Source organism: Fringilla coelebs (genome assembly GCF_963513975.1).
Source record: "Fringilla coelebs genome assembly, chromosome: 13".
Classification (NCBI taxonomy): Eukaryota; Metazoa; Chordata; class Aves; order Passeriformes; family Fringillidae; genus Fringilla; species Fringilla coelebs.
The window spans coordinates 15,262,315-15,286,071 of NC_140039.1; the positions used below are offsets into that span (position 1 = coordinate 15,262,315).

The 23,757-nt window shown below is 42.5% G+C and overlaps 1 protein-coding gene across 5 annotated transcripts in view; it reads right to left on the bottom strand.

Annotated features, from left to right (window-relative positions):
* Positions 1-23,757, bottom strand: part of CADPS (calcium dependent secretion activator) — a gene marked incomplete at both ends in the record, with an annotated part of 201,076 nt that overhangs the window by 45,012 nt on the left and 132,307 nt on the right. For 2 of the 5 annotated variants that reach the window (XM_084214180.1, XM_084214178.1), the window contains 5 exons: positions 2,958-3,099; positions 4,073-4,229; positions 9,704-9,810; positions 22,203-22,326; positions 23,063-23,126. In XM_084214180.1, the coding sequence (XP_084070306.1) occupies positions 2,958-3,099; positions 4,073-4,229; positions 9,704-9,810; positions 22,203-22,326; positions 23,063-23,126 (594 nt within the window). Of the gene's footprint in view, positions 1-2,957; positions 3,100-4,072; positions 4,230-9,682; positions 9,811-18,861; positions 18,880-19,739; positions 19,809-22,202; positions 22,327-23,062; positions 23,127-23,757 lie in introns of all 5 variants that reach the window. The other 3 variants (XM_084214176.1, XM_084214177.1, XM_084214179.1) reach the window with 3 other exon arrangements.

The window sequence follows — 23,757 nt, forward strand, 5'->3', positions numbered from 1 at the left end:
CAGACCTACTCTGCATCCTGCATACTTGGATGACTGTGCGAAGGACAAGCGTTCCACATTTCTCTGCGTGGATTCATACAAGCGCACCAGCTGCTCTAGCTATAGGGCACAGACCCCCTGCAAATTCAGCAGCTCTGCAGAGGCAGATTACAGAGCCCTCATGAGCACATAACGTCCATGCTTTCCCCCCACCATTTTTTCCAATACTTAACAGTATCTCTCTCACTGTGATTTCTATACCTAACTCCTCGGAGCATAAGGTGCAGAGTATTCAGCAATGAAAATAGAAGAAATACATGCTTGCAAACTGCCATCTGGTCAGGTTATGGAGGGCTACGTATTTCAGCCTTGACTGCAAACACAAGTACAGAGAAACCCTTTCAAAATCTTCTGTGTTGTGGAATAATTTCTTGGTTAACAGGAGATAATGAGATTTCCTTCTCATAATGCACTGCAGAGATCCAGGACAACAACAAGCTTGGTGGAACGGCCAGCTTTGATGATCTGTCTTTGCTGGCCAACTTGAAGGTCTATCTCCAAAGCAGAGGAAAGCTGTGGAAGAACATTCTGCAGTGTTCCCAATTTCCAAAAAAAGCTCTGCTGGAGAGGTGTCAATAGAAGGTCACAATTTGGTTTGGAATTGGCTGCTCCAAGCTATTTGAGAATCCATGGCCATAAATTCAACTGTGCTACAGTATGGACATGTGGGATGAGAAGAGAGCAGATACAGGAGGACAAGTCAAACAGAATAAGTCTCTAACCTGAATTTTTCTGCAAGTTCCCTGTCGATCAGACAAAGAGGAGCAGGTGGTCTGCCCAGGAGGCAAAGATGAAGATGCCTTAACATTTAGTTCTGAACAGCACATGAAAAATGTCATAAGATCCTAGGAATGACACTCCTCTTTTCCTTTGCACTGTATGTGCTACCCTCTGGCACTCACTGGTGCCTCCCTTCACCGGGCCACATCACGTTGAGGCAGCGTTTGCAACTCACACTTTTGTGTGCGAGACATAAGAACAAAATATCAACACGTGAAAAAAAACCCATGGTGCATCTTTCCACCAGATGGACAGAAGCTTCTCGTGGAAATCACCCACTTTCCTGCTGGAAGAAATCTTTTATATACCCAAGTCTGTAAGAGAAAGAGTCCATCCTGGGCTTTTGCTGGGAGATGCAATGCTCAGAGCACACTGTAACTGGAACTCCAGAAGGGAATAACCATCACAAGAGAACTAAGAAAAGATCTTTTATAACTATCAGAGATAACTTGGAAATGATAGATGCTGGCATACCCAGGGACAAAGCATTTTGACAGGCAAGTAGCACATCCAAGTACTTATGGACATCTATAGTTAACTCCTTGAAGTCATTAAAAAGCAAAAAAGATGACAGCTTCTGATAAAAGAAAAAAAAAGCAGAATGATTTGTTTATTGAGTGCTTAACCCAGGTGTACAGGTACACAGAGTTAACTGCCTCTGTTTCATAACAGAGAAGGAAATACATATTTTTTACTAAAGCAGAGCTCTGAAACTGAAGTTAATGCTAACTTCGAAGTGCAATTCTGCTTGAAGGAGTGGCTGTAAAAATGGCATTCTCCTACTCGAAAGATCTATTTCTTGTATGTTTTCTGGGTCACATCTGCTTATTTGAAACAAGATTTTTTAGGATCTTTAATCCTGTTAGCCTGCAGACCAAAGACAGCAAATGGAAAGTGAGAGAGGCTCCTGAATGCCAGCCACTTAACCCCACTCAAAACAGAGGGGATGATCAGGTGTCAAGAAAAAGCCCGAGATTTGGCAGGCAGAATCCTTACGGATGCTGAGGATGCACAAGAAAGAAAGGAAAAAACCTGGGTACTCAGACTCCAGGTTGCATATGGGAGGCTGGCTGCTGAACAAAATCTCTTTTCCTTGTAAACGGAACATATTTGGTGTGAAAAGCCCTGAAAGACCACACGTTCTTTTATACAGCAACCTCTGAGAGTGCGGTGCCATTTCACTTTTTCTAGAGAATGACAAAAAAAGCAAGGAAAAGAGTCTCTCCAGAGGTCACCTGGTCCCAGTTCCTGGTCTGAGGCACTGCCAGACTCATGTCACTTGCAAAGGGTCCATCATTCTCTTTTAGTATCTTTATTAGAAGGAAAAGTTAGCTATTTCCCTTTGAAGGATCTGACTTGGCTTTTTAGAGCAAGCATGACAGGGTTCAGCAGTGCTTCAAAACCTGTGAAATAACAACAGTAATCCAAAGCACATGTCACATTTTTATCATTCACCAGCTCTTGAGTTCAATTTGGGTTTTTCTCAGGCTCCCAATTTCTTGCTGGTAAACTCCTAGCTTTCCAAATGTAAGAAATTATTATGCTTGAGTCATCTTGCCCATGTTTCAGTTTGGTTTCTGCACATCTAATCCTACAGGCAGAGGAGCTGGGACTGGCAGAGCTGCCCTGGACATGGGGACATGTGCGGCCACCAGCCATGGGGCTGATGCCAGAGGCACACACTGCAGTATCCCCCCCACAGGGTGGGTGGAAAAAATGAGTGTTGAGAATAAATACAGCAATGACTCACAGGGGTTATAGGGCTGGAACTGAACACAGTGAAGCGAGATTTTTTTGTTCTGAAAAGGAGCTATGTGAGTTCAAAAGCAGCATTGGAAAAGGCCTTTTAGAATGGGTTCCAAAAAGCCATGGCAGTTAAGAAGGTTTTCCCATTTTCATGCTTCCCTGTTCAAAGGCACACGGTTCAAACTGAGGCAGCGATGCATTTCAAAAAGCCAATACCATTTCTCTCATTAACCTGAAAATCCTGAAGAGATCATGCCTCCTATTTATAGCATTAAACTAGAACGTTTAAAGCATTTTCTGCATGTCCAGTCTAACGTTTGCTAATTCACCTCTATATGAATCTCCATCCATTTGCACCCAAATTCCGATTGTATCAAAGGAGGTTTCCTTACTTTACTGGCTCCCATGACTCCCGCTCAAAGCCCCTGTGAATTGACTGTGCAATTGAGGACTCCATCAGATCGACATATCTAACAACAAGTGGAGCAAACAGGTCTTGGAGGTGTTTGTGGAATTTTCCATTGCACAAATTATCTAGAATAGATAAATAAAAGTATAGTAAGACACTACTGTTACCACAAGCTCTGTAACAAACCACAGTGTGGCACTCCATCAAACAACGAATTTGTCAGAACAGGAAAACTTCAAGAACATAACAGGAGCCAGAGTTTATGACACAGACAGCAGGAATGACTTCTTAGTCCAAACAAATAAACAGACAATGAACCTTCTTTTCCATTAATGTAAAACTTACAAATACATTATCACTTCCTGTGAATAAAACCAGTGTAAGAAACACAGCATGGCAAACATTATGGCTTTAGCAGGTGGGAAAATAATTTTTTCTTTGGTTGCTCAGTACCATGATGCTGGAACTTGCTTTCTGAGGATGAGTCCTTGGCTTTTTTCACATAGTCTTAGAAAGCTAGCTGGGGTCCTGGTCTAAGACCTAGCTAAGGCAATGCCAGTTTTGCCACCAGCTCCCCAGGGAGGGTTGGACTACCCAGAAAAGTGCCAAATCCTCACATGGGTTTTGAAAGCATGGGCCCAAGTGCTTCGGAGAATTGTCTTATTTCACAAAGCACTATTCTTCTGAACTACTTCTGCTTCCATTTACTTTAATATTTTCCTCCCTTCAATAAAATCTTAAAGCAAGGACTGGCTTACACCCTGCTAACTAAATGTAGTACACACATATAAAACAATACACACATTTAATGACGGATATAGAGTACCTAATTCCCTGCTTATCAGGAAGCCATTACCAAGAGACTGGAGAAGATGAAGCAAATAAAAATTCAACTTCCCACCTTTGACTGCAGTGATTTAAGGGTGTGCTTTTTTCTATGGCAATGCAATAAAATCATGCTGGTGCTAAAGGAGTTTGTAAATCTTTAAATCTCCACCCATCTCAGTTCTCTGCGCAGTAAGGAGAGGCTGAAAGCATTATTATCAGTAACCTGAGCATCCCACTGAAAAGGGAGTGATCAGAATGCAGAATACATACAGTCACTACGGAGGGAATCGTTAATGAGCTGAAAGAGCGGGAAGCTGTCCCAGGTGTCTGGGGGCTGCACCTCTAACGCTGCGTCCATATCCACTGCAAACAGCGACAGGAAGGTCTCCGCGTGCTCAACCATCAGGTCTGACCACCAAGCAAAGGCCTTCAGAGTTGGCAGAAAAAGATAATAAAGATGTGTATTAGTTCTAATAAAGTTCTAATAAAAATGTTAGGCCACATATCTTAAAAAAAAAAAAAAAGCGCATCTCATGGAAGCTACCTTTATTGTAAAGAGAACAGTGCTTAGAGTGCTAGCCTGCACGGGCAGTGCTAATCACAGAATTAGGCACTGCTGCTCTAACACAAAGCTTTCTTGTAGAGGGTCTCTTCAGAGCTCCACTGTAAAGGTAGGCAGGGTAATGTAGCAGAGAAGGTTTCATCTGTTCAATTTACAATAAATGACTTCATTAATGATGCTAATTATCAGGAAAAAAAACAACTAATTCTTATTTCTAAAGTACAGAAATTTGGGAGTTTCTTCACTGTGCTTGTGGGTTTTCTGACGTGTTTTTCAACAGCTTAAATTCTGCTTGGATTCAGTACCTGCATTTGTCTTGAAAAACTAGAAGCCTGAGACATTAAAATCATTCACACCCTGTTTTCAAGATATTTCAAACATCACCAGTAAAAGTTATATACAGCACTGTTCATTTTACATGGTTATCTAACACACTACCACCTTCATGATGCTACTGATTAGGAACCCATTACAAAGCTCTACTATCAACATGCCAAGGTAAAAAAAAAAATAAAAAAATCTACGGCAAGCCTATATTTTCACAGAGGCAGGAAAAACATATGTCTAAACTTGAAAACCAAAAAATATCAGTGAGGTAACTCATTCTCATGCACATGGGTCCTTAAAGTTCGCTGTGCGGGCTCTCTGAGGTGACATTCACATCATACATGGCTCAGATGTGAATGCTGCAAATGCATGCATGCGTGTTCAGGAGTCACTTCTGGCTGGGAACATGCAATATGAGAAGAGCTGTCCACAGGACCATGTGCTGTCATTTGGAAGTGATAGGAAATTACTCAGTGACTTAAAGGAGCTAAGGAACAGCTTTGTGGCACTTGGCAAGAAAAAGAAACCTCTAGCTTAGGCACAAGAGTGGAGATGAAACTGAAGACATTGGGAATGGAGGAATCAGTTTGAAGAGGAATTGCCAGTCAGGGAGGGGCATTTTCTGCACGTTTTTGCGACACAAATAAGCAGAATGGGGTTTCACTCTCTCAGGGTTTAGTCTGATTCACTGATGTGCACAGCACAACATCAGCTACTGGTTCACCTGGTCATGGAGAGGGAACAGCACCTCTGAAACAGGTTACTGACATAGTTTTTCCTGTTTTGGCTCGACTTAGCTGCCAGTGATAGTGGCAAGGGGTCTTTGAAACTATTTCCACTCCTTCAATCCTTTAAAATATAAAGCAGACTGACACTGCCCTGCTATTTTTCCATGAGTTGATAAAACATTGATGTGAAGGCATGGATAGATTGGGCACTGCACTCGGCATTCTCTTCCCAGAGCACATCCAAGATGTAAACCAAAGAACCAAAATAACCACACGATCCCCAAACTAATCTTAGGATTGGGCCTGCCCTGTAATGGGGGTGAAGATGAAGGCACAGCTTCAGTGCCTGCCTATGCCTGAAGCAGCAGCACCAGCAGGTGAGTGTCCCAGTGGCCATGGCATGGGGACAAGGTGGCTCCAGCAGAGTCCTTTGTCTGCAGACTGTCCTCAGCTTCAGCCCCATGGAAGAAGCTGCCCAGCTCTGCTGCAGCATCTCCTGCTTGGGGATGCTCAGGAGTGAAGTGGTAGTGGTGACAGTGGCCCTGGGAGTCCGCAGAGGTGTCACTCTGGGAAAGCCAAAACCACGGTGAGGGAGCCTGTGTGGGGCTGAGGTGTGGGGCAGTGCTCTGCAGCACTTCTCCACATTTGGTGCTGGTGTCCAGCCAGGCACAGGGCTGGATGGCAGGGAGTGCCACGCTGGGAGGCATCAAACCACTGAGAGACCACCAAAGAACCAAAGCCATGAAGAGGCTGGTGTGCTCCAAGCTGCTCACAAAGGTGGGTGGGAAAGGAGAGCTGCTGAGCAGCGGGGCTGTGCAGGGTCCTCTTATCTTAGCAAGGCCTGGCTGTGGTTTTCAGGGAGGCTGTCCTTGCTCTGATGTGGTTTCTCTGGCTGTGCCTCTGCCTGCCCAGAGCCTGCCATGCTGGCACCCACCCAACACTGCCCCGGCTCTACAGGCATGGAGCAACCAAGGACCGATGGCAACCGGCATTTGGGGGAAGGGAAAAGAGGGGAGGCCAAAGAATGTCTTCTGTAACAAATCCCAACATAAACATTTCAGAGTCCTGCAATAAGAACCTGCTTTCATGAAAAAGGAAAAAAAAGAGCTATTTTAAAAAAAGAAAAGCATGTGATCATTTGTGGAAAAAAATTATGCCCAAATCAGTAACAGTTTTCCTTTTGCTTGAAAAGTCAAATTTTAACTCCGTAATTCTCAAACTTCTGTCAGGATCCTCAGCCTCCTCCCTAATTTCTGTAAGTAGGATTGGTAACACCATACTTAGAAAACCTTCTTCAAGATGGTAACATTTCATTTATTTACCATCTACTTACCTGCTTTGCTTAAATAATAATGTAAAGGGGGGGAAAAGTGTGCTTTCTAGCCAAACACACCTATTATTGTATATTTTACACATGGATACACATGTATATATGTATGACCTCAAAGAGTTAAGATACATATATACATATACACATATGTATACATAGAGAGAGAAAATACAAATTTAAAAACAGCTGAATGGCATTGCCACTGGCATTTGTCATCAGTCATCCAGAGGAAGGGAAAGGGAGCTAGGAGACATCTGATGTGAGAGATGATACAATGCCAGAGACCTCCTGCTCACAGGTTACAGACATAGGCACACAGATTCTGCTATTTCTGCCTGTGCTGCATTGCTTCCTTCTCATGGGTAAGCAAACCCAACTGACCAGACGTGGTACTCCTCTTGCAATGAATTTTGAACATCCTCTGAGTATTATTTTCTACATTCTCATTAGGGAGTCTGCCTGGATGTCCACATGGGGAAAAAAGGGGCATGTGTTAATTGCAAAAACTATTGCTTTTCAGTAAAGTAAGGCATTTCTTCAGTAAGCAGTGCAACTTTATTTTCCACTACATAACCAAAGTAGACCAAAGAGTCACACCTCACAGGTCAAGCCTTCTCCAGGTAAGTGACAACATATAAAAAAAAAAGTCACCTGGAATTATACAGGGGGGAAAGATAAAGTGTAATACCTCAGCAATGCTCATTGCACAGTGACAGTATAATGTAGCCACAACACATAATAAAAATCAGTGATAAACCAACCAGCCTCTTCTCTCTCTTCCCTGGGTGCAATTCAAAGTGTGCAGAGAGCTGGCCAACTGCCTGCGCACTGCTGAAATGCCACAGCCACCCTCAGGACAGGGATTCCAAATGCACTGACAGTGTGCTGGGCTTCTGGAGAGAGATGGATTTCATCCTTCCAAGTCACCGTTCACAACAAGGGACGGGGATGCCTCCTATCTGTCTTGGCATTAACCTTCTGTCTCTAATCAAAACCTTGTGACACAAAAGATGCTGGAGAACAGTTCTGAGCCTTCCTCATCATGTGAGGATCTTGGCAGCATGGCTGGCTGAGTGTGACTGGTCCTGCAACTGCTTCCTCTTTTCAAAATAAGCTGTGTTTTAAAAAACAGCTCCTTCCCAGCTGGTTGTACATCCAGCCTGTGCGGGTGAGGAGTGGAATAAAACCGTTTTTGCACAAGCATAGTGCTCTCAAGCACCCCTTGCTTTAGTAAAAAGGAGGTTTATTCCACTCTTCACCTCATATATTCTCTCTCTACATATAAATACTGTATATCCAGTACAAGGCACATACAGACAAAACCAGAGGAAGACCACTACCATTCTAGGCACTCGTGTAGTACTTAGTCCATCTCCACCACAGTGTACTAGAGGTCGGGTGAATGCAAACGACAGGTAACAACAGGCTGAGGAGCGAGTCCAGGCAGGTAGGGTTGTGTTGGGATGTAACTGCAGCGCTCGTAAAATATACCCATTGCTGCATGCATGGACTGGACTGCTATGCCACATTTACCCTCCTGTGTCAGGCTGCCAGCTCTGCAAGCAGCCGACCCGCAGTTGCTGTTACATTCCTCGGTCAAAGTTACGGAAGCGAGGGCAACCAGGGTAAAATCCCAGTAGGAAACATGGCACTGAGAGGGCATGCACGGAATATGACAGGAGTGACTCGTTTCATTCGGTTTAGTCACATACCTCTTTCCCCTGCCAGGATCATCCAAGATTGAATGAACAGTAGAAAAACAGGGAGGAAATTTAAATATGTAATCAGGCGTTAGTTGGGTTTTGTGGATTGCTGTGTATTATCAATAAGTAAATCTATACTGCATATTTAATACACACTGGAATGATTTTTAGGTGATTGTGAAATTATTTATCAAATGCTCTTAATGCAAAATATTGAGCATATCTATCTATATATATATATATATCAATGGGAAGGAAAAGAGAAAATAGAGAAAGAGTGCAACAATACCTACAGTCATAAACAATAACTGTTCACTCGGAATTTTAAAATTATTAATTTTTCAATACGCATTCAAGAGCACCAGATTTACAGAGACCTCAGGGCTCAATCCTGCAAATACTTACATGGGTATGCAACATCACCTGCTCAGGGAGAAATGTCCTGATGTGCTGAGAGCAAGACTACAGCCAGCCATGCCAGCTGCCTGTGGGACCAAGTGTTTCCAGGATCAAGCCTCATGATTTTCTGGTGTATATCTGACTATGACATGGTTTCAGTGGTTTTAACACACAATTCTTTCTGTTAAGGTGCTTCAAAGAGTCAAGAGTGGTTGTATTAGGCCTTAGGTAACCCAGACAATGAGTAACAGAGCATAGGTCATTCTAACATCAGTGACTAGTAATCGAAGTATTACCAATAAGCCAAGGCAGAAAAGGCCAACAGGAAACCAGGTGAGCTAATCATGTACTGGAGAGGCCCAGGGAGACCCCTGGAAACAACCTGAATTCTCAGAAAGGGACAGAAAGGAGAATTGTTCTGTTTTGTTGCAGTTTTCCTTGCTCCCCTCCGGACAGCAGGAGCAGCAGCTGCAGCAGGGACCCCGCTCATGCTGGCTGGAGGCACACAACACAGCTCATGATTTGGAAATCTAACCTTTCTGGAAAGTGGACAGGCTTGATCTTGCAGGTAGATGGTGGTGAACATTTTGGCCAGATTGGCCCTGTCAGAAAGGCTGCAGACTGACATCGAGGAGAGCACAACTCAGTTAATTCATCCTTTAGCCCTCCCTCCCCACTGAGAACACATTCCTCCTGAAGTGTGCCTCGCCTTCATCGTACTCCAGTGTACTTTCAGCTTTTAAAAAAGGTAACCCAGCACCAGCTGGGAAGACTTCACACAAATACACAAAGCTCCCACCGGATCCTGTGGAAGACCTGGGGGGACACGACCTCGCTGGGGACGCTGCTCACCTCTGCATGGTGCTCTTCGTTTTGCTGTAGGACTTCAATTACCAGCTCTGCCAGACGTATTGTATCTTCTAACTTTTTAGCTGGTGTGACTAACCGGCCTACATTCTCTGTAGTACAAGAACTCAAGTTAAAAGGAAGGCAGGGTGAAAAGCTAGACGAACAGTGAGTTATTTTAGAGGTTAAAAAAAAACTCCATAATATTCTGCAGCTTTAAAGATCTTTTCATGCATATGTTAAATGCTTATATAATTAGTACTGAGCAAACCAGAAAGCCACATTCGTTATTATACTATGAAAATACAGTGCTCCAGCTCCGAATTTCACAATACTGTCAGAGTTGGTTTGCTTTATGGTGGCACTTTATTAGCTCAAATAAGAACATCAAATTCCCTAAAGACAGCATCTGGCCACTAATGCATGAACAATATGTGTCCTTTGATGTAGATGATGCTATTATAGGAATCATATCTATATTATTGAAAAATTCTTTAAGATAATCAATTCAAACAAATCTGTCTGCACTTGTAATAAATTGTCAGACTCGAGCAATTTAAATGTCACCTGCTTCTAAAAGCAAAACTCGCAGGTCTGTCTTGCTCCAGGATTTAACTCCACAAGGGTCAGGAGTTATGCATGCTGGAGGGAGTGAAAAGTGGTAAATCCCACAATCATGGGTAAGATTTATATGGGAAAAGAGACACAACTTTAAAACAAAAACCCCGCAAAACAAACCAAAGAGTTTAAATCCTGGAGCTTGGTGTTTACCTATGTTATTTTGCAGTGTTTTCTGAATACTCTAAAAAATAATTATATTCTTCCAGGTAATTTATATTATTAATAATCTATTAAAAATATGAGGTGCTAACAATACAGAACATTTAGAGCATTTCATTAGAAATGATGTAGAGGAAAAGAAAATAGCCACAATTTCCCTGAATGACAGCTTCCACAGAGCTGACCACAGACATGTCTCTCTGGCTCACACCCAGGTCCCAGTCCCAGCTCTCCTGAGCAGTAAGAGAGGCATTTCACTACACAGCCAGTCCATACCTCTGCATCCATAGGTATTTTGGCCTCTCCATAGTATCAAAGGGCAGCTCACTGCCCTGGGTGTGCAAACTCTCCCTGCGGTGGTTGTTTGGAACAGGAGTGGGAGTGGGAGACCTGCCCCCTTGGGACCCATTTGCCAACAGGACAAGTATTCACAGGGCACCTTGCTCCAGCCTTCCACACACCCTGGTTTTTTCCCAGTGTTTTGGTCTTGTTTACTGGAGGGCCAGAAACTTGAGGTGGCCTGTTCTGCTTGACTTGGTGACCCAGGGAGAAATCCCTGCCTTGCTGAAGGCTCAGGGAGCTTACACACTTCATTCTCCCCCTCAAAGTCTTGCCAGCCCTTAGTTTTCCCTGAATACCTGTTTACAGGTTACACAGTTCCCATGAAAAGAAAAGCCATATGTTTCAGGACAGTCCCAAATGTGGCTGGCTTTTGGAGGAGCTCAGGAAGCTGGAGTCTGGCCCTGTAGGGGCTCAACTTGGCTGAAGGATGGTAAAGCACCATGCAAATGAACTCTACACTTTTACTGATTTATGGCACAGATAAGGGTCTTGGGTGTTTCTTCTCCAGTTTTGCTGCTGTTTCTTGTATCATTGGAAACAAAAACAAAAAAAATCCCCAAGGTTCCCTTTAATATAATTTACTGAGCAAATACTGAAATTGGAAAGCTCCTGGTTAACTTCTCAGTCTTTGTCCTACACTATCCAGCACCTCAATGGCTACAAGAAGTAGAAACCACTTCCTTTTGCAAAAGGAGCCCAAAGACAGGTCCCTCAGTAAGATCTGGTTGTTTCTGCACCTCCCAGGCCAAGGGGAAGCTTTTCCATTGATCAGTGCAGCATCAGGCCCATTCTCATTTGCAACATTGATCTGCTCTCAAATATAACTAAAAGACAAAAGTGTTAATAAGAACAACTGCTCAAAGATGCTGTCTTTAAAGAAAATATTGATGCTTATATAACTTTGGCAGCCAGCAGATGTCAATCTTAATTTTTTTCCTTCTTATTTTAAATATTTCCCTGGTTAAGTTACTATACATCAGAATATTCTGCTAAGATAGCTGGAGCACTGACAGTTACATGAAACGTATACGATATACTTATCAAACATTTCATCCAACATCATGTAAAGCTCATACATATTTATAGTTTCCATGCAAAATGTTATGCAACAACAATGTTATTTTGTGCTGACGTTGATATTTGAAAATGTTGCATATGTCAGACATTGCTAGACAAAAAAAATGTGGACATTTTGAAATAAATGCTACCTCTAAATCTCTAAAGCCTACCACGTCGCGCTAGGTGTTTCGTATGTAGCAAGCTGCATATGAGGACTAGCTTTCTACTGCTACACGAGCGGCTGCTAGACTAGGAAACCACTGAATAAAAGAAAGGAAGACTATTACAGTACTTGGCGGCTGTTTGGCCATGCCTTTGAGCATATGATCTATCATGTTAGTCTGCGTTTGAGGAGATGATGGTGGCCCAGCCGGCGGCTTCGGCTTGGGCGGACGGGCTGGTGGTGCGTGACGGGGAGAGAGACGCCAAAAGTAAAGAGACAAATGACTTCATAAACGGTGACAAAAAAGATGGAAATTTCAAAAGGAACATAAGCAGAAATGATCAAATACAAATGGAATAAGCTGCTGGGTTTTTGCTTATCGGAATTTGGGGTGTTACACGGTAATGACACCATTTGACAACACGGATTCTAGAAGTCAGCAGATTCGAACGTCCTACAGGACCGTGCAATCAGAAAGCTAAAAATTCAATGCAAGTATGAAACCACACTTAGTGCAGTCACACGAGGAGACTGAGATGGGTTAATTCAGTTAAAACTCTGGAATTCAGAAAAGGTGAACTAAAAAACACAACTTGAAGTCAGCTCCCCAATGCTTAGGCACGTTTAGCAATAGAATAATGAGCCATAGGAATTAATTGCTTTGCAAATATCAATTACACATTTTAGAATTAAACGTCACTGTTGGTTAAAGGGAGCTATAAAATATTCTTGTGCAATTTAAACATGTAAAAAAATCTGTCACTTAAAAATGTGTGGTTCCTGATCGTTTCCAGCTCATTTAATTATTTTCAACTTGGAATTCTAGTGGCTTTTATATTCTGGGTTGAATCATATATAAAAACTTGCCAGCTCTATCAAATATGTTACTTGCTATTCCAAATGTTAGAATACTGCAATCAGGACTTGACCCATCTGTCATATAGTTTACAATATCAGCATAGGAAAAATTCAAAGAAAATAGCCTTTCCTTTTACATACACCCAGAGAATAAATTATATGCTGTGAATATATTAACACAATAGTTTCTATTCCTTTTAATAACAGTTTTTAGCAGCATTGTGACTATTTTTAATCATGCCATTTGCAAGGAATTTGGCATATTTATCTGGACATTCTATTGCCAAAAGTCCTTGCCATTTTGCTTGCATTTTCCAGTGGGGGAAAAAAAAAATCAGTTGGCTTGTGCAAAGGAGATTTCTGATTGCTTTTATTTCTCACAGAACTACAACACTTATCAAAGTATAATAAAGAATATTTGAGTAAACCATTACAGAGTGTGAGTTAGGTTGGTGCCCCTCTCCATACACAGGAATAGATACACATACATATATAAAACCACACACAGTGCACACACACACACACATTTTTAGTTTTTTAAGCTGTGTAATGATTAATTCAGACTCTCAGATTCAAGCTACTGGATTTCTTTCTTTTCCTTGTTTTCTTACAACAGGAAAAGCAAATCTATTCATTCATCTCTGGAGAAATCCTGATCTTTGTTCACAGTTTACCAAGGGTGACTTTGTCCCCAGAAACAAACCTCTCAGCCTCAAGTGACAAAAATAACTGCTTTTTTTGGGCATTGGCCTAATGACTTTCACTCTGCTTTAAAACATAAGCAAGAATTCAATTTGGCTACTCACTGATTGCTCCTGAGTTTGATATGCAAATGTAGGAAGAGTATTTTACTGCCCATTGCTATGGAGAGCAGTTTGTGCCAAGGTCTCTGGATGGGAAGGGATGGTGGGGAGAGGGAACTGCACATCTTCTCCCACCCATGTCTGACAGCCACAGGGTGGGAACCCCTCGCCACCCAGGGGAGTCTGTTGGGTGGCAAAGTTGGGAGTGTCAAAGAGAGAGAGAGCTCTTCCTTAGAGTGCCAAAGCCAAGGTGAAAGGAATCTGAGTTTCACCCCACTGCACACGTCAGCACTGCAGCCCTCAAGCATCCTTAAATGTGGAGTCCAGCCCCTGCATCCCTAACAGCTACCCATCCAAAAATATCTCCTAGGCTTCACAGACATCCAGACTCCAGAGTGTTGAACGGGCCTGATTAGCACAAGTGTTTTCTGTCCTAGGGAAAAGTCATTAATAGAGAAAGAGGAGGAGGAAAAGGCAAGAGATGCAGCAGCATCTTCACGAGTCGCTGGTGCAGCGCGTACAGAACAGCTTGGAGGAGGCTCCCGCTGTGCAGTTGTCAGCACAGTGCCCCAGGGTGGCTCTCACTTCTCTGGGGGGCCTGTGAGAGACCCCTCCAGCACCTGACCCTGCTCCTGGCATCCCCCCACCACCCCCCGCTCTTGGAAACAAGCTCCCACAAGGCACTGGAGCAGGCTAAGCAACAAACTCTTGATATAATTCTGATCTGGCCCAATCTGCACAAATATTCAGCTCTTTTCACACATTTTAGTTTTTCAGACCCAAATTCAAGGCTCTTGCATGACGGCTGCAGAACCACCTGGAGGTGAAGGAGGGGAAGAGTTCTCTCTGTTCCTGTGGGCACTGAACACCCATGAGCCCCAGCTCATGCTTTTCTTTGTTGTCTCTTTATGGCAAGAAAATATAAAATATTAAGTTCTGGCTAAGGAAAGGGATTAATTTCCTCTCTAAATTTAAATAGAAATGGGGCTGTGAGAGCCATGCACTATGAGGCACTAGAGCTCACATACCTCTCTAGGTCCAGGTCTCAGAGCTGACATGTGAGGTCCCTTTCAGGGGTAGCTCAGCTCCCACTCAGAGCAAGGGAGATGTGTGAGGCTGGATGGGTTTCATGGCACTTGCTAGTGATCAGCTGCAGTGTGTGGCAGGTTTTGTTTCACTTTGGCTTTTCTTTTTTCCCTGTCCTTTTCCTCTCTGATCCCTCACTACAGCCACTTTACTACCAGAAATGCTCTTGTACTTGCTGCTCATGTGTGTCAGATGAGTAAGATTTAAATACCTTCATCACTGAAATCAGAGCCAGGAGCAAATTCTTACTGCCTGACAAAGTGCTTTCCTGGACAAACTCCTCTAAAGGTTTTTATGCTTCTGGACGATACTGGCACGTAAAATACTTGCAGAAGCTCAATTACTTGAAAAATTCTGGGTTTGTGCTTGCAATGAGCTTCAGCCTGCGATAACAGGTATATTGATAAATCTGTGCTACACTGGTATAGATATTGCACACAATTCATTGTGTGTGGCTCTTTACAGACTGGAAAATTTTCAAACTACGTATTTCTACCTCAGCGCCGTGATTTCTGTTACATGGGTTACTAAATCATCAGCAACATTAAGAATTACACTTGCAATAGGAGAAGAATATTATTGATTTTTCATATTTTTTAGAAGCATAGCCACTGATTCAATGATTTCCTCATAATAATTAAAAATATATGACCCTTGCCAAAGGCTTTAGCATCCAAGTGCTATGTGTGCATTCAATTGTGAGCCAATTTTGTATCAAAATGATACAAAAAGCTGCTGTTCTCAAGACAGCTATAAAGCATAATGGACTTAGCCCAAGGACAAGGCAGGGCAGCCTTTTATTATACTCATGAAATTAATTTGCGTGTATCTGAAAGGGATTTCAGTAATGGTATTTTTTCTCTCAAAATAAGATGGTTTATTTTAAAGCAAAGAAAAAAATCTTTTTTTTTTTTTTTAATTCAGAAAGAAATGCAAATTTACTTCAAAACCTCAATATACTGAAGAGAGAACTGCTCTCCCTGCTCTCCTGATTTTCTAATGAATATTGAGCCTAGTGAAGAATTTGTGTCTATCTGAATTGTGTCTCATGCCCCAGGCAGCAAGTTGCTCCTGCAGTTGGTGGGAGACTTATAGAAAGAAAATGTCAGAATGCAGATCTCTGAATTTTTGAAGGTCTTGCAAGAACTTTGTAGTGCTTTAGACACTGCCTTTGAAAAGTCAAGAGGAAATCTTGAAAGCTGTGTAATGATTCTTTGTTAAACACAGCCCAATGCCACTTCAAGGAATGAAACAAATAAAGCAGCATTTCAGCACACATGGAGACAGGTTATAGTGATGCCGAGTGAAAATATAGGATTTATTAATGACTTCAGCCTCCACTGCTGCACACAAAGATGGATATTTTCATATATTTCACATTTTTATTTACTCAAACTATGCAATTTTATTTTCTTTTTAAGCTTTGTGATTTATTACAAATTCTGGAGTGATTGGCCAGCAGGGGTTGGGCTGACAGATCACACAGGACCTCTCCTTGCTCCAGACCTGGTCAATTGACAGGCAGCTCAGCTGCTCAGCTGAGTTACAGATACGTGCACAGAGCCTCCCAGGCTGAGATCCAGAAATAGGGAAGGCGAGTGACGTAAAGTGAGCATGGGACTGTGACAAGGGCCAGTACAACTGCCTTGGAAAATGGCACTGCTCCTTAACAACCTGCTGTGCTGCTCTAGTCTGAAACCAGCTCTCCTGCACCCGCTGCCTCGGTGCAGGATGCCTTCCACGCCTGCTGGGTGACGGTACCATCAAGATGCTCCACGGCTGGTGCCAGCTCGGGCTGGTGCAGCCCAAGCTGCCGTGCTCAGTCCCTCTCCTATGGGGGCATCCAGGTCCCCAGCCTGACTCAAGAGATGTCTGCCTCTGTACAGGCACTGCAGCTGGCCCTTGGGCAGCACTGACCCCTGAACTGAGCGGGTTCCAGCTCCACACCCACCTGGCATCACCACTGGGTGCGCTTTCAAAGGAGGCTGAGCTCCCCCAGGAGCCCAGCCAGGGAGGACAGAGTGTGCCAGCTGTGCAGCACGGAGAGGTGGGGTGCCCTGGGAGACTCCTTCCCTGCACAGGGGATGGAGCTGCTGCTGGACAAGCAAAAACCTGGTATTTTTGGAGAGCCCAGTTTGCCTTGGGGACAGAGCAATAGGACTTCAGTAAGTCCCTCTGCATTCCAGCCACTTTCCATGAGATGTCCCACCGCTCTGCCACCCACACTCTGGCACTAAGCACCGAGGTGAGATCTGTCTCCTTCACTGCTCATCTCTGTGCACCAACTCAGCACTACCACGAGAAACCTCTCCTTACAGAGACCAAGCCTGAACTGCAATATGAGAATTACTCAGCCTGAAAACTGAACTCCCCCCCGCCAGTCTTATACCAAACACAATCAATTGTCAAGCTGACAACTCTGCCTTGGCTGGCACCACCTCTGAAGCTGCCTGTACCCAACTCCAGCGGTGCAAAGTGGCACTTGTGTTCATGGGATCCCTGTGCAGAAGGGATGGAGAAGTTATTATTTTCTAAAATAATTATGTATACATAAATAAACATTTATTAAAATGTTACAATTATTAATCTGAGTGTTTGTAGCTTTGTCTGGTTAATAATTAAAGTAATTTATTTTAAATTCTTTTAGCACAATTCCCTGTTTAATGTTCTATTTCAATATTTTAATGTAAGACAAGAGACTACACGTTTCTCAGGAGAAAGGAGAACTAAAGGGTAACACTTGTGTTTTTAAGAAGTTGCTTTCAGGGTATTATTTTTATTCTTGCTTCTGGCAAAATAAAAAAGTCAGGCCAAACCCCAGTCACTTTTGACTCCACTTAAGCTGAGGAACCAGTTTCAAGTGAGTCCTGCTTAACTTGCCTGAAAATTTTTTATTTAAAACCAAGGGAGATTTGTGGGCACAAAGCAGTGGAGTCACAACTCCCTGTGCCCTTTCACTTGCTCCAAGCACTGGGAAGAAACAGGTTATTTTTAAACAAGCTGGGCCATAGGAGTGGCCCTTCTAACCTGCAGGCACGTGACAGGTTGTTGCAGCAAGCACGATGCTCCATGCAGTTATTGTGCTTAATGCACAACAGCCTGTGCTCACTCTAATATTTACAGTTAATGGTAATAATTGGGACTCTTCTATTTACTTTTGTTTATTTGCACCTTTCATAAATGTAAGAAAAAATTAGTCTCCATATTCTAAATATTGATTGTTATTTACAATTCATCTTACTATGAGGCAATAGATTATGGACCAAATTTGAGCTGAGGAGGTCTGGGGAAACCAGAACCTGGCCCAGCCTCTTGTACTGCTCTTCTAAAGCAATTTCCCTGTGCAAACGGAGCTGAAATCAACCAGATCCTTTCTTTTTTCCCCACAAAACAGAACAATCTACTCACAAAAAGAAATGAACAGTTCAAGTTTCAAGGACTTTGGAACTAGGACTCTGGGATACAACAGAAACGAGCAGAGGGGCTGCAGAGCTCCACCATCCCTTTTGCAGAGATGTGCACTTGAGCTGAGCCTTTGCCTTGTTACATGTCACCACAGGTTATAAACGAGAGACAAACATGACTTCTGTCCCACCAGATTGTTTGTTACACATTAACAAATAAATAGAAATAAAGAAATAAAGAAAAACCCAGTCCTCCCATCAGGGCAGAAAACAGAAGGTATGAAAACCAAAAATGAACGTTAGTTTACTTATAAATGTGCTTGTTAGGTGTGGAAAATTAATGGCCAAATCACCAACATTTTTTCACCCAAAATGAGCTGCAGTTCCTTTGAAAAACAAGAAACCCTCTCTTTACAAAGACTAGATTCTCCTCTACAACTGTCTCCTAAGAAGGCACTACATCTCTACAGGGTATTTTTAATCTACACTCTATTCTATGAAAGGAGGAAAAGGAGATTATGTAGACAGCACAAATTAACTCCTTAAGTATCAATGCATCTCCATTTTCAGCCTGAAGGAGAACATATCTTAAGGAGCTATGAAAATAGAAAACAAAATAAATATAACTCAACAGTCCTAACAATTTATAATGCATATACAATTGTTCACCTGCGTCCTTTTGATTCTCTATATGAAAGAGAGAAAGCAACAAGGAGAGAAAAGAGAGAAACAAGAACAGATATGCAGGATTAATGAGCAAGTGGACCGCACAGCCCCCCAGTTATGCGTGATATATGACATTTGAAAAAAAGAAAAGTCGCCCCGTCTCGCCCCCCCGCCCCCCCGAGCGTGGGGTTACCAAAGGAAGCTCCTTTCATGGAGAGAAAACGCTGCACAAATAGAAAACCAGAGAGGGAGAGCTCTGAGGACACAGAGGGGGTCTCCGAGTGACAGCAGGGTCGGGGTGTCCCCTCCAGAGCTCGGTGCAAAGGAGTAAGTAAAAAAATCGAGGAGGAGAGCAAGTAGAGTGCATCCTTTCGCTGAGAGCTAACAGACAGGAGACATTAAGATCTGATGTACAGAGAAAGGACAGCCTTATACGATCTTATACACAGGATTGGGTAAAGATTTTATACGCAGGCAAAGGGATGGCTTTTTCCAAGTGTCCTTTATCTGACCTCTAGCTCACTTCTCCACAATGTAGCTGCTACCTTTTGATTGTGTACCAGTGACAAGCACTTTACAAACTGGGGTTACACAGAAGCAAAGTAAAAATGCATTCAGGTCACGGACATAAAGAAGAACTGAAAAAACTTACAGACAGTCTGAGTTTGTCACAAACAGATGGGTTAATTGTCTAACCTGGTTTTGGCTGATAGAAAGTGACTGGACTTCTCACACTGGGTTTCACAGACAGAAGCAACAGACAAGCCAATGCTAAAAGACTTGAAGCAAGGAGAGTGAGTTGGTTTGGATCTGGACTTTCTTGAGGTAATGAGAACAGAGAAAGTGAGGACAGCATGGAGAGGAGGGTGGTAGGTACTCACGAATGGTTAAATCCATCACTTGAGAGGCCAAGCAGAAGACAGGATGCTCATACATTTCTCTCTTTTTCCCTATAAAAGAGGATTTGGGCATGCAAGAGGCTTAGGTCAGAGGTAAAGAGGTTACAGGCTATAGGTCAGAGGAAAACTTCATATCAGGTTAAAAGGAAAGCCACAGAGTATTTTGGGATACACACAGGATAAAAAGAAGAAAAAAAAAACAAAAGAAAAACAAAAAGGAGGGTTAAAATTTGAGATCTACTGGATTAACCATTCAGCATGCCCATGAGTCACAAGAGAGGCTGTGACCATGACTCCAGAGGTTTGCTCTGAACTGTTTGCAAGAATATAATGATCAAAACATCATGAATAGAGGGAAATAGATTTTCATTGGTTTAAGGCTCCAAGATACTAAGGATTTCAGCCTTCAGTATCTAAGGCTTTCACAGGTATTTCTTCATAAGCATAGCCTTAAGCACTGCTGCCACTGATTTGGTTCTGCATTTCTGACAAAAGTGCCTTACACGTGGCTATTCAAATGTCATTCAAAAGCAAGATTTCAAAGCCATGTCCAGTGAACAGGAAGGTGTCTCACCAAGGTAAACTTGTCATTTGCTCTTCTAAAGAAGTATTTGAATATGCAGTGGACTATGCTCATGAGAGAAAACCTGATGCATGCAGCTGGCGGATGTTGGGTTGTTCAAATTAACAATCCCAGCATGCTTGGAAATTGGTGTTACAACCACTTTTGTAGAAATAGCATCAAAAAGTGGCTGTGGCCAATCACAGATAAAGAAGGAGAAAAGCAGAAGAGAGCAGATAGTGTGGAATGAACTATTTCTCTGAAAAGGCAGCTGGAAAAAAAATAGGTTTGTTGCTTCAAAGTATTCCCAGACCTAAAAGTCACAGTGCAAAAAGAGAGGGCAGATAATTAACACAACCAAGAAGAATTGAGGCACAAAAGGAAAAATACACACTAACTGTTCTACTTTGGAAATGAATGCATTTTTACTTACAGATCATAAAGTTTGTTTTTGCATAGATTTATCTGAAAGAAGAGAGCAAATCTTACCAACGAGTTAGTGATATTTATACAGAGAACCTAAGGGAGCCAGCCCTGGGTAGAAGCATCCATCAACAGAAAAGCTGTTTTTGATTCTCAGTCCTTCTCCATCCTTGTCAAGTATATTTAAACATTGCATTTTACAGAATACACCAATTAAAGTAGCCTCTGAAGTTGAATACTTCGATAAATTGCCTGATAATACAGTGCTTATGAAACCTTCGTTCCTTCTCTATTTTTGTCACTCATTACCAAGTCAAGAGTTGATAAACATCCTTTTAGTGCCCAATTCTTAAGTGTTTCTCACTGGATGCATAACAATGAATTCATTACCACTGGTACACAATTTGCATCATTAGACAGAAAAAAAATGGAAAAAGAGAGGACATGTCATGTACAGAACCTGGACAATTTGCCATATAATAACAACCCAATTTTTCATGTAAACAAGAACGAAGAACAAATCAGAGGGAGTTTTAGTTTGGGGTTTTTTTTCCTCCTCTCAATATTGTCCTATAGGCATACAACAATAATCTTGGCTGTGGGAAAGCTTCACACCACACATAACAGAAACCCAGAGTCTAGAGCAGAACATACCATTCATCTGGAACACACAGGTTTAAGTAATCGGGAACTTGGAAAAAGTTGGGTGGGAGTTTGAAGTTGGGAACAGCAGCCAACAAGGTACCAACATAAACTGATAACATATAAAGAACGACTGAATCATAGAGCTTCAGTAACACATATCCTCCAGCAAACTTTAAAATGTCTTTTTGATGGCTACATGTGTCTCTGGTCACTGGTTATTATTCTCCCATAACTTAAAAGGTCAAAAATATCAGCTTTGCCAGATTCAGACTGACAAGAAAGAAATCCGATGCAAGTATGGGATCACTGATCAATGACTGCAATGCAAACTGCAAAGACAATGAAACACACCCAGAAAAAAAGACATTTTAAATTGGCTACAAACGATTAAACATAGATTAAACAGTTTTTCAGCTTTTTATTTTTCATTTGTCTCCTGAAGTGTCACAAGCAATTAGCTGCAGTATACCTTCAGCTGTAAAGATGACATCCCAAGTATTTTTCAATTTGTTTTTTAAAACCACGACGTGAGTCTGAATACTACACCACTGGCCAAATGCACTAACGATCAAAGGAAAAAAAGCTACAGTTCTTTTTAACTGTTTCCTCTCTCCTTTCCAGAAAAAGAAATGATTTGCATAGCTTCCATTCTTAACTGCTTCCGAAGCCAACACCACGAAAATGATTCTGAATCACAACAGTTTTACCGACAAGAGAGTAAATAGCAAGTGAGCTTTTTTAAAGAGCTTCCAGCCACCTAAGTTGCCACCTAGAAACATAAGAAAAATTGTAATTTCAGAAAGAAAGAGCCTTACCTTCAATTTTGGCATACTCTGATAGTCGAGTATAATTGACTAGAGCTGCTTGCTCCAAGCATTTACGGATGACTGTTTTTACCTCCTCTTGAGGGACCGGAGTAACTATGTCTTTCATCAGAACCTTGACACAAGAAAATCTGATTTGTTGTGGCACACAGAACTGCTTTTCTCCAAGCCCAGCACAAACATCCATTCCTATACTAGTGCTGTGTGGCTCCCAGGGCATGTGTACAATCACAGGACTCACTACAAGGTCACCTTGGCCAGCCTAAGATGTGGGACTGTATTATTCCCCTTCTGTATTTACACCGTACGGCATGCCCTGAAGTCTGTGATGATTTTTTAGGGTATGATATTAAGATCTATCACAACTTGCCCAGTGCCAAGCAGTGTTTTACCCTTCCCAGGCTCCACTGACTGACTTGGGTTTGGGTCTGGACTTGGCCATACTGTAGCTTAGCAGAGGTGGGAAGGATTTTGGAGTGGAGATGGGGAGGAGGACCATGGTGAGCAGGTTTTACACATCCAAAGGGAACAAGTCTGCCTCAAGATGGGAATTTCAGCAAGCAGCAGCCAGGCATTGCTGCCAAGGGTCTGTGATGTGGATCTTTGCCAGGCAGACCCCTCACCCTTACCTGACAACACAGACACAGAACATTGTGCCTTTAGTGGTCAGGATACACACCTCCTTCTCAGCTGAGGCAGGAGACACCAACCCCACCTAAGCCCCACATTTCAGCATAAGATATCATCAATTACATGTCCTATGCAAAGCCAACAGCTCCTCAAGCTTTTTGAGATGGAAGAATACATGAGAACAGGTGAAATAAATTACTCTCTGCTATTTCTGTGCTTACCCTTTCCAGCAGTGACAGAGTGGCTTTGAGTGCACCCTCTGGACGGCCAAATGGGAAGCAGTACCTAGAAAAAGCACATCATCTTAGCATTAGACCAAGTGCACATGAAAACCTTTCCTGAGCCACAAAGATGCTTTCCTAAGTCTGTCCAAGCAATTCTCTAGTCTCTGCCTGGAATGAGCAGTCTTTCTATAGGGTAACTTTCTGAAAGGCTTTGTGGGTGTAAACTAAGGTAGCAAAAGAGAATATGGGTTAGTAATAAGCTGACAGTTTTAGCAGTTTCTTAAATCTGGGTGTCACCTGGAGAGTTTTTAGATCTCCTTGGAGAGATAACACCATCTTCTTCTAAAGATGGGGGAAAAAAGACCCTCTGGAAAGGACATTTATTTCCAGCTGGAGACCTGGCAATGCACCAGAGTGTAGGTAATGCACATCACCTATCTGTGTGTGAATGTGCACAGCCTGCCTGACCTGAGCAGTGTGCTGGGGGCCATCCATCCCTTTTTTTGGGGGGGTATCTTTCCATACTGTATCATCCCTGCAGAAAGCCCTGCCTGTAAATACTATGGAGAAGGTAAATGGGTTATAACTGAGCAAAGAGGAACAGAGAAATAAGAGGATAAGGGATTTTTTTGTTGTTATATTTTAGACAAAATCCACAGCTTTACCATGCCTATGGGAGCAAGATGGTTTGA